The following is a 12,021-nucleotide window of genomic DNA, read 5'->3' as shown; positions in this document are numbered from 1 at the left end:
TTTAGATATAATTATAATAAATAAATTTAAAAATCATCGGCCAATCAAATTATAACAATTTGAAGAGTTCATTTATGATCGACACATAATAAAAAATCACTTATGTGACTTCTCAATCAATATGTAGTAGGTTTATGTTTTTATAAATAATTTATAACATTTTATAAATTATTTTAAAATTCTGATAAATTTATTCTTTAAACAACGATAAATAATTTAAAAATAATATTAATAAACATGTTTGGATTTTTTTATATTTAAAATAGTTATTATATAATTATATTCGAATACAATTCATCAAGTAGAGTATAAAACTATTATAATTATCTTATATAAAATTTCGTTCATTATATTTTATAGTTTATAAATATTGAAAGTAATAAATAAAACATTATTAATCTTTCTATAATTTCGAGAATTAGTTTCCATAAACTATTATTTGTAATATTCTTTAGATTATATGGCAAGTGATGTTAAATGATTTTAGACTTACCTTAAATTTTTAGATCTAAATTAAATAAATAAAAATTAAGAACAATCGACCAATCAAATTAGAACAATTTCTTGAAACTTCACCTATGAGCGACACGTCACGAGAAATCACTAAAGTGACTTCTCTTTCAAAATATGGAATAAATAGTGTATAGTTTTAGAACTAACAGATTTTATATTATCATTAATTAGAATTGTATTGTATATGTGTTGTAATTCTTTATTTTAGGTGAATAACTAGACGACCTTCGCATCGCCCTCAGTTAGTTTCCCTTCAAATTGTTTGATGAGCTGTTCACCAACTGAAGTATGAATTCTTGTCCCCTACACGAAGATGAGATAAAGTTATATGAGTTGGATTAAAAACAAAAGACTAAAGACGATTATGAGTCGTAAAAAATATAGTAATCTACTTACTTCTTTAACAACGAAAACCATTTCGATGGTGTTTCTAGAATCTTTGTTGTAATTTTCCCACAAGCGAAGAATCTTAACCTCAATACGCCATGTATCTTTACATGGTTTTAATTGTCTGATAAAAGACACTCGGTTTTTGGGAGCTTGAACCATTGCCATACAATTTTTAAAAATTTGATATCTTCACAACACTGTATTGTATTGTATTGTATGTAAGACCTTGAGACTATCTTTATATATAGTCGACTTTTGATAATAAATGACGTTTGAATATTTATTTTCGCAATAAATATTGAAATAGATTAAAGAAATATATTAACTCTACATTGTCATAAGCTAGTTTGCATTTAATATATAAGAACTTGAGCAAGTAATGCATATTTAAAATAAGGTAAGTCATTAGAAATGAATTAACAATTTAAAAAGATTTAAAAGTCGAATTAATGTGATACTAACTTGTGCAATAAATGCTTATTCTCAATAAGGCAACTTTATATTGTCGATCTTTCAAAAATAAATGACGTTGCTATATTTATTTTTCACAATAAATGTTGACGTAGATTAAAGAAAGTTATCCCCCTATTAACTATTTCACCAGGGATTTTATATTGTAATAAGGTAAGTCATTACAAACGAATTAAGAATTTAGAAACATCAATGTAAATTGTCATTTAAAATTTCAATAAATGTGATAATAACTTGGGAAATAAATATTTAAAATAAATAAGGTAACTTACATTTAAACTATTCATAAGTTACTTTGCAACTTGCGCAAGAAAAAAAAATTATTCATAAGTTACTTTGAAAAATAAATAAGGTAACTTACGTTTAAACTATTCATAAGTTATTTTAAAATTCTGATAAATTTATTCTTTAAACAACGATAAATAATTTAAAAATAATATTAATAAACATGTTTGGATTTTGTTATATTTAAAATAGTTATTATATAATTATATTCGTATACAATGCATCAAGTAGAGTATAAAACTATTATAATTATCTTATATAAAATTTCGTTCATTATATTTTATAGTTTATAAATATTGAAAGTAATAAATAAAGTATTATTAATCTTTCTATAATTTCGAGAATTAGTTTCCATAAATTTTTATTTGTAATATTTTTTAAATTATATGGCAAGTGATGTTAAATGATTTTAGACTTACCTTAAATTTTTAGATCTAAATTAAATAAATTTTAATTATTATCCCCGTAGCTATATATGGGCTTAACGAAATCGTTTTGGGCCTGTTTACATAAGCGATTGGTTAAAAAAAAAAATTCTAAAAAATCGACCAATAAAATTATAACAATTTTCCTGAGAAACTCTATATGAATGTCATGTCAGCAGAAATCACTAAAGTGACTTCTCTTTTAATATATATGAGGATATATATATATATATATATATATATAGTTTCATGAGGCTTGATACGTTTATGCTGGCCCCATGTATTGTCATTCTTGCCTTTAGCTTTCTTTAATTTTTTTTTTGTTAAAAAATATTTCTTTAATTGTTAACGTTAGATAAAATGAAATAATTTCCTGTATTATTTATTTATTCATTATTTTAGCAGCCTAGTTTTACTTCTCCTTTACTCCAACCCCGATTATTATTAATTAAGGAAAATTTATTTTCAATTGGGAAAATTATTATTTAGAAATAAAATAAATAACTGACGGCAAGAAAAATTGTAGGCACGCCATGTTCGTCTTTTACAAAATGTTTCTTTGTTTAAAATAAATGAATTTTGTATACTACCTTATTTTTGTCCACTATACTGTTTATTAGTTTACTAACTTTTCTATTTATTAATCCCCTCCCGTCGGATCCAGCTACAAACACGAATATCTATATATTCCAAAAAAGTTAATATAACCCATATAACACGCTATTATACATTTCATTATCACCATTATTTTATTTATTCAAGATTAGAATAAAATGAGAAGACGTGGAAAAAGTTACAGTTTAAATTAGCTGAACACACCTTACAATATACATGAAAACCCATTAGAAAAAGAAAGAAGAGAAAACATTATTATTTAATTTCGATATTTCCAAAATCAAAAAACACAATTTATATATATATTTTTGGGTAATTATCTCAAATAACTATTTTTAAGTTTTCGTCACAAAATAACCTTAAAAAATGATCAAAATCGATTTTAATTTTGAAAATTTTTATTTTTTTTTATTTTTTAAAAAATTGAAACCCTATTCCTAAAACTTCACAATTTAATTCTAAATCTTAAGTCTAGCATAGTTAACAATATGGTAAAAGTATATTTTTATCTTTTAATAAAACTTATTTTGATGTTTTTTTTCGATGAGTACTATTTTTGTGATAAATTTTTTAAAAATGACTATTCTAAAGAATTTTTCTATATTTTTCTCATGTAAATCAAGAAGCATAAATAAATCTATTTTCCCCAGCTTCCTCTCAAATTTTTAACTAATTTTCAAGGTATGTTCTGTTCTTAGCCATATTTTTCCTCCCTTAAAACATATATCCTTAATATTTACATTTTCAGTTTGATTTTTTGTTTTAGATCTTAATTATATTTCTTTGTTAATTAAATTTCTTTGTGTTCTTAATCTCGTCTTTGAGTATCTTTAATCAAACCCCGAAATTTAAATGAATTATTGAAAAATAGAATAAAAAGGAAAAGCCAATGGTTTTAGAGATGGAGTCTACCGGCGAAGTTAGATCAACGGCCGGTAACGGCGGCGGTATCACGGTTGTGGGATCCAACGCGCCGTCAGATTTTCACATAGCTGCTAGATCAGAAAGCTCAAATCCATCACCTAACTGCGTCGCTCCTCCACTACCACAGTCCCATCACATGAACCAGCTCGCCATAGTAGCTCCGCCGCCGCAAATTTCTATGGCGGCGACGACGATGATGGAAGGTATCTCCGGCGTACCGATGAAGAAGAAACGTGGACGACCTAGGAAGTACGGTCCAGAGGGAGCAGTTGTGGCGTTATCTCCTAAGCCAATCTCATCGGCGCCGGCACCCTCGCATCCTCTTCCGGCGAGTTCACACGTCATCGATTTCTCCGCCTCTGAAAAACGCAGCAAAATGAAACCAACAAACTCTTTTAACAGAACCAAGTTTCATCACCAAGTCGAGAATTTGGGTAAATCTTTTCTATTTTCTTCTCTGTTTCTATTGAGTTTCAACAAAAAAAGTTTTTGTCGGAATCTAGTTTCGGAGAACTTCATGCATGCTTTTAAAGTGGGGCCCCTTAACTTAGAAATATATCCCCTCTTTCTTTTGTATCGGTGTTTAATTTGTACATGCTTATGGATGTGTCCCATGGGCTATAAGTACACATATAAGTCATGTTCTTGTCTGTCACTTCTTTAATGTAACATTAAGCTTAATTTAGTAACACATTTAGACGTTAAGGTGCATTTAGAGGTTTCTAATTTATATTCTAGCGACAGAATTCGGTTACATAAAAGAACTGAAAACATAATATCAATGAGTATATATGCTCTTGTGGTTGTGTTTTGTGTAGGTGAATGGGTTCCTTGCTCCGTCGGTGGTAATTTCACACCACATGTAATTGCGGTCAACGCCGGTGAGGTAAACTCATAGGAATTTTTCTTGGATCGGTTCTCTTAGTTTTTTTTATAATCTTTATACCGAGATATGAGTGATGGTTCAATTAGGATGTAACGATGAAGATAATATCGTTTTCTCAACAAGGACCGCGTGCCATTTGTGTTCTATCAGCAAACGGTGTCATTTCAAGTGTAACACTTCGTCAGCATGATTCATCCGGCGGTACATTAACATACGAAGTATGTGATTTAGAAATCTCATCGATCAATTTTGTTGTTGATGATGTATAAGATGATTTTTTTTTATGGTTTATTGTGTTTTTCAGGGTCGCTTTGAGATATTATCATTGTCCGGTTCATTCATGCCTAATGACATAGGCGGAACTCGGAGTAGAACAGGAGGAATGAGCGTTTCTTTAGCAAGTCCTGACGGGCGCGTAGTAGGCGGTGGTGTTGCCGGTTTACTAGTAGCCGCAAGTCCGGTTCAGGTTAACCATTTTCTGATATTTCCGGTCCAAAGAGCTACAGCTGTCTTTAACCAGAGACTTAAGTTTCATGTGTTTGTTGAATCAAACAGGTGGTTGTAGGAAGTTTCTTAGCAGGAAAAGATCAGGAAGATCATTAACCGAAAAAGAACAGACATGATTTCATGTTGTCGAGCCCAACCGCGTCGATTCCCATCTCTAGTACAGCTGATGACCAGACAATATATTCGGTCTCGTCTCTTCCAAGTTCCAATCAATAATAGTACATGGCAGACTTCTTTAGCTTCTGATCCAAGAAACAAGTCTTCTGATATTAAAGTCAATTTAACTTGAAAAATCTAATCTTCCTCTGTATTTTTTTGTTCCTTACTAAGTTCATTTCGGATTTTCAACATTAGCCATTATAAGTGTTCTACTAAACTGGTAGTTTTAAGGGTTTAAAAAGTCGTATAAGCTGGTTCCATTGTTGTTGCATGATCTAGCTTTATTTCCTTCTTGTGTTTGGATTTTGAATCATCTTTTTTTGTTCCTTAAAATTTGTTTAAACCGGTCATGGTTCCAGTTTTGCAAAGTATCCATCATCCATGTATTGCCTCAGTATTATCTTAGTTTCGGTCTATGGTTATCAAGGTTAAATGCTCTCTTATAACACTGTCTTAATTTAAATGACTATAAACAAGTTGAATCATTTCAATACCTTGAAAAAAGTTTCCACTTTTTCATATAAAGATTGAGCAGAGCTTGTACTTGACAAACAAAGATGTCCATCTTGATTCTATCGGTGATCATATAAAACTTCCAAAACTGGTGTCACCAAACTGTAAATTCATATACAGACAGGCATATATCCATATATATAGTAGAGTGTTTGCTATCTCAGTAAAATAACATGTTTCTTTGAACTGCATTCCTCGTACGGTAGCACAAGAACCACATCAGACATCCTCCGAGAGAAAGAATCAATCTCTCGTGATCCATCAATAATCTATCTATCTATCTATACTATTATTTATGAAGTGATTTAACTTATTTGTCATGATTTTCATGATTTTAGGTAATTTTACTTATTTGTCATGTTTTAATTAGTTTTAAGCTGAGTCATTAATTTATAATAGTTTTTAGTTGAGTCCATAATTTATTAATTTAAATAATACAACTATAAAATATGTAATTAGATATATAATTATTTTGATTTTTCTTATTTGTCATGTTTTCCATGATTTTAGTCAACTTTGCTTATTTGTCATGTTATTATTAGGTTTTAACTTAGTTATTGATTTATTAATAATTTTTAGCTGAATCACTAATTTATTAATTAAAAAAAATATCTGTAATGAATTTTATATATAACTAAAAAGGAATTTTGATTTAATAATATTTAAATCTATATGTTATATAAAAATTCTTATTTTCTTATTTGTCATATTTTATTAGGTTTAAGCTATTATATAGGTCACTGATTTATTATTAGTTTTTAACTGAGTATTTACTAATTTTCACAAAACCCTTAATGAATTTTATATATAATAAAACATGCATTTTATTTTAATAATATTAAATTTATATGTTATATTAAATAATTAATTATAAACTAATATAATAAAATTGTGAATATATATTTAAAAATTAAAAGAATTCTTATATATATTGTGTTGCTATCTGAAAACAATATTTTTATTATAAAGTAAAAAAACTAAGATATAAAACAGTTTATAATTAAATATTACTCAAAAATATTTTTATAAAGATATTTTCTAAACTATTTCTAATATATGAGTGTTTTAAAACTTTTTAACACAATAATAAGTACAAAGTTTGATGAACGTTTTTTGGCATATATAAATAATTTGATGTTTGATTTAACTATTTAAAATCATAATAATAACTTAACTTGTGACTGATTTGAAAACAAATTTTCATACTTTTACTTTAAATCAGTTTAAGTTTAATCCGTGAAACACCATAGTTTCAGTTGGTCACCACTAGAAGAATGAAAAATGAACAAAATAAAAAATACAATTTCATTTGAGGAATTGAAAAAATAAAAAAATATGAATTTTTGTTCAATTTGTTCCTTATCAAAATTGCAGTGGGAAATTTTTTCTTATAAATTCATTCCTCCATGAGAAATTTATAAGAAAAAAAGTGGGATCTATCTTTCAATAATTTGACTAAACTTTCAACATAATTGGTATATATTTTGAACAACTGGTATAAATTTTGAGGAACAAATAATTCACCATAATGTTTTTCCTTCAACATGTTCACCAATTAAAATTTTATAATGCCGATTTTTAGATTAATAAGACATAAAATAATAAGTATTCGTAAGATGATTATGCCTGGATGTGCAGGCAAAACACCTAGTTACAATTAAAACATCAGTTTTTTTTTTACATCCCCTTTATTTTGATCAGTATCTACATGAGTGCCATCATCATTTATTTATGAGCCAAAACTCATTAAATGCCCAATTAGATTAGATGACTTTCCGCATATAGCAGAATAATCTTATCATATAAAACTTGGTTCTTCAAACTTGTTAATTAACATGATCGCAACATATGATAATTATATATTTAAGATTATGACATGTGTTAATATATCTCATAATTAAAAGTATATATACTAAGATATTAACAAAATATTTTGATAGTAATTTTCCTTCTAATAATGTGACATGTGTTTAAATATATAATGATTAAAAATATATGTAATAAGATAATAAAACGAATTTTGAAAAAAAAAACTACTTTTAAAAATTATTTAATAGTAAATTGTTTTAGTAGTAATTGTTTTATAAATTTTCCTTTTCAAAACCTAAAAAACAGATTTGCAAACAATTTATTTAATATAATTTTCCTTATCTAAAATTTTAATAAAAATATTATTATAAAATATTATATTGACCTTGGTTCTTCAAAATTGCTAACTAACATGATTGTAACACATGTCAATTATATATTTAAAAATGTGATATGTGTTAAACTATCTCATAATCAAAAATATATATATTAAAATAATAAAAATATTTTCCTTCAAACTTACTTATAAATTTTATTTAATAGTCTTATTATTATTATTATTATTATTATTATTATTATTATTATTATTATTATTATTATCTTATTATATAAAGCTTGGTTCTTCAAAGTTTCTAATAAATATTAATTTATATTATTATAATTATTATTTTGTATATTAAAAAAATTATGACCAAAAACCGCTACAATCATTTCACATCTATATTTAGGTTTAAGCTTCCACATATTATTATTATTATTATTATTATTATTATTATTATTATTTTCTCTATTAAAATTTTTTTAATAGTATTTGTACTTAAGAAAATTAATGATAAGCATGATATTAACGTTTATTTAATTAACAAGAAAAATTGTAAAACCTATTAGAGATATTGAAAAAAAAACGAATTTTGAAAATGGCAACTTTTAAAAATAGTTAATACTATCTCAAGAAAATTATTTGATAGAAATTTTTTATTTTTCTAAATTCTAGACAAAATATAATTTTAAAAGATTATGTAATATTATTTTCCTTCTCTAAAATCCTAAAAAACTTTAAAAAGAGTATTGGATAGTTTTATTCCCTTTTTATAAAAAAAATTAAACAAAACAAATTTGTATCATATTTTTAAGTCCTACCCAAAAGATTATCGTAAAAATATATTTGATAGTATTTTTAAGAGAGTACTTGATGATGAACGTGATAGTAAAAATTTATTTAATTAACAAAAGAAGTGTAAAATTAGTATTGATAGGAATTGTAAAATAGTAATTTTTAATTATTTATTAATAACTAAAAGTAATTATCTGATAGCAATTTTTTTCTGAAATTCTAAACAGCGATAATTGTAATAGGTTATATGACAGTAATTTTCCTTTTCTAAAATATTAAAAAAATATATATTTAATTAATATTATTTTTAAATTTTTTTTTTATAAATAAAAAGGAGATTTATAAAATAGAATGTTTTCCTTTTTTAAAAAAAATCCTAGCAAAATAAAATGTTAAAGACTTATTTAATTGAATTTTTTTTTTGACAACAACAAAGAGACTCATGTAGCTTCAGAAAACCAAAAAGGTTGCTCCACATCTATATGGACAACGCAAGACGGCTGTTAAAGACTTATTTATTAAAAATTAAATTAGTGCATAAGAACATGCATAATGTTGTCATTGTCTCGATTGATGTACTTGACTTTCATTTCTTTTTACTTTTCATTCAATTTCTTATTTCAGGATGTGTTTAGTGTAAACATTTAGGTACAGTATTTTCTCTAATCCTATGTACAAAGTTTATAATAATTCCTCTATGCACCATGATTATAAAACATAAATATTAACTTGAACTTATGTGTGAAAACGGGTTTTAATTATAAAATAAATATCAGACAACATATGCAAAAAACATTATAAAACTATGATAAAATTATTTGTTATTTTATGGTTTTTATTAAATTAAAACATCAAACAAAATCCGTTGCAATGCAACGGGCTCATAACTTGTATCATATAAATATTACTTGAAATAAGTAATTTTTGTATATAGTTTAAATTTATAATAATTTTAATAAATAAATATTTTGATATTTTTTTAGAGAACTTGTGATTGGTTGATAATGGAAGAATAACATTAAATTTTATTACATTATATTAATCATCTTAACATATGCATCTCATAATTATGAAAAAAAAAAGAAAAAAAAAAGAAAAAAACTACAATTTATGTATGAATTATGATACATATATCTACTATCTATGTCTAATGCAGAAAATAGCAAATTTAAATTTTCACATTTAGGGGATCGTGAATTGTTTAATGTTTGTTAACAAATTGGAGATATTATGTAGTTTTTATTGACCCTAAATGTTGACAAATAAGGGTTATAATCTAGAATCAATCTGGTTTAATTGTAGGGAGTAAATGAATTACAATTTGGATTCTAATAAAAAGATTATTGTTTAAAAAAATTAATAAGAAAACAAAATAGGTTAATACATAAATAATTAGGAAAAATCGACAAATGTGTTAGTTGATCAAAATATGAATATACCCTCAAGTATCTACTACATATGATATGGTTATGAACTTTTGTAAATTAGAGATTTTGAGTTGAGGTATATAATTAGCCCAATATTCATTTAATATCAACTGTGTTGGGCTAATTAAGATGCGTTCTGAATACGACATGTGTGTTTATCAAGCTTCCCGCATGCTAAACAATTAGTGATATGACGTTTGTGATTCTCAGCACAACTCTTACAAACATAAACCGAAGAAAAATCTTATACTTCTCTTTTGTGAATCCCTAATTCAATCAATGGCGGATTTAACGTATTCCGGTCCGGTCCAAGCAGACGCAGAAGTCGTCTGGAACGTGATTCTCTTCAATCATCTCTGATGAAGCTCGTGTCAAGTACAATGATCTTTGCATGAGAGGATTTCTAGCTCAAGGTATCATGTCAACAGCTGAGGTTAATCTTCAGGTAGTTCGCGAAATCATAGTTAGTGTAGGTTGGATGAATACACTGACGAATCTTAGAGCATTCTCTCTTAGAATTGTTAGAGAATATCTTACAATTTTTTTTTGGATCTGGTAACGGAGTCATGATTAGAGGAGACACATTTGAGCTTTCTTCCATTTTAATCAATAGTGTGTTTTGAATTCCGAATGTTGATCATGTGTGGGAATTAAATAATTTGGATAAGGTTGTTGCGTATTTGACTGTAGGTCATAGGAACAGATGGTAAAGTTTTCGGCTTGATGATCTTAGTCCAGTATATCATGTTTTGTACAATGTATGCATGACAAATTGGATTCCAGGTACAAATGTTGTGTACCTTGTGAAAAAGCGTATGCGGTTTTATATGCTCTTGTTCAGAAGAAGCCAATAGATTTTGGTCGTTTAGTATACGATCAGATATTGGATACAACAAGGCAATCAAATGGACGACAACCAATTGGATTTCCTAATCTGATTCATGAGGTCCTTGTTCATCAGTGTGTGATAAGACCACTTGTAGGAGATGAGGAGTTAATTGGTAGACCAATGTATTTGTGGAGAATGCGGGAAGCTTCTGTTCCACTTGATGTTTCACTTCAATAGGGGCAGGGGCGGTCCTGGGCACAGCGGACTGAAACACCGGTTTAGGGCCCCCAAATTTTTCAAAAAAATTTACATAAGAAAAGGCCCCTAAATTTGTAAAAAAATTTTTTTTATAAAACTCTTACTAAATTGTTTTAGGCCTCCAGCATCTCAGGGACGCCCCTGAATAGGGGATGTATCACAACATTGATCAAGCTATCAGGATGTTGCGACTTCTATAGAGTCATGTTCCAGAGGGAGAAGTAGTGGATGGCGAAGATGATGATGATGGTGATTAAGATGTTCAAGATTTGCAAGACTAAATTATAGACATCTATTTTTAGCGGGTAATATTTCTTTTTGTCTGGTTTGATGCATCTTTTTGACAATTAATTAGTGGCTTAAATGCCAAATCTTCCACTTGGATAGTTGCTCTAGTCTAAGCTTTATATATTGTTTATTTTTAAACAATATGCTATGTCCTTCTTGATGATACTTCTACAAAACTTATTCATCGAGTTTTGTCCTGGATTAATGTCTGGTAATTAAAAAAAAATAAGTCATTTATAAAGAGATTATAAGAACCTCTAAATATGTTGAGCATAAATGATATAAGTTGGGAAGCACTAATATAAATGTTATTGCTTGCCAACTTTATTTTTACTATAGACGATTTTAAACTAAAGTAATTTTTTTTTTTGGCAACAAACTAAAGTAATTCAATACGTACATTTTTGAGTTAATCTATACTATACTAAAAGGGGGATATAAGCCATGGAGAGGATTACCATTTTATTCAATTTTGATTCATTTCAATTTGTAATAATATATCTTTTTGATTATACAAAAAAATAATGTTCTTTATTTATTACACTAGCAATATATATATGGATTCTATATACATAAAATAAATATAATATAACAACATAAGCTTGCTT

At 26.9% G+C, this 12,021-nt stretch overlaps 1 protein-coding gene and 1 long non-coding RNA gene across 2 annotated transcripts; one reads left to right on the top strand and one right to left on the bottom strand.

Annotated features, from left to right (window-relative positions):
- Positions 1-663: 663 nt before the first annotated feature.
- On the bottom strand, positions 664-1,841 carry LOC125586905. The gene is made up of 2 exons (XR_007323436.1): positions 910-1,841; positions 664-816 (listed from the first exon to the last, which is right to left on the bottom strand). It is a non-coding gene; the product is annotated as an uncharacterized LOC125586905 (long non-coding RNA).
- A 1,530-nt stretch (positions 1,842-3,371) lies between these two features.
- LOC106395062 (AT-hook motif nuclear-localized protein 1-like) lies at positions 3,372-5,440 on the top strand. The gene is made up of 5 exons (XM_013835592.3): positions 3,372-4,057; positions 4,442-4,509; positions 4,596-4,727; positions 4,814-4,975; positions 5,065-5,440. The coding sequence occupies exons 1-5, from the start codon at positions 3,589-3,591 to the stop codon at positions 5,110-5,112; spliced, it is 879 nt and encodes a 292-aa protein (XP_013691046.1). The 5' UTR covers positions 3,372-3,588; the 3' UTR covers positions 5,113-5,440.
- Positions 5,441-12,021: the final 6,581 nt, after the last annotated feature.

The sequence above is a fragment of the Brassica napus genome, chromosome A2 (assembly GCF_020379485.1).
Source record: "Brassica napus cultivar Da-Ae chromosome A2, Da-Ae, whole genome shotgun sequence".
Classification (NCBI taxonomy): Eukaryota; Viridiplantae; Streptophyta; class Magnoliopsida; order Brassicales; family Brassicaceae; genus Brassica; species Brassica napus.
The sequence above is the reverse complement of the archived record's forward strand: the minus strand, read 5'-3'. Positions and strand labels throughout refer to the sequence as shown.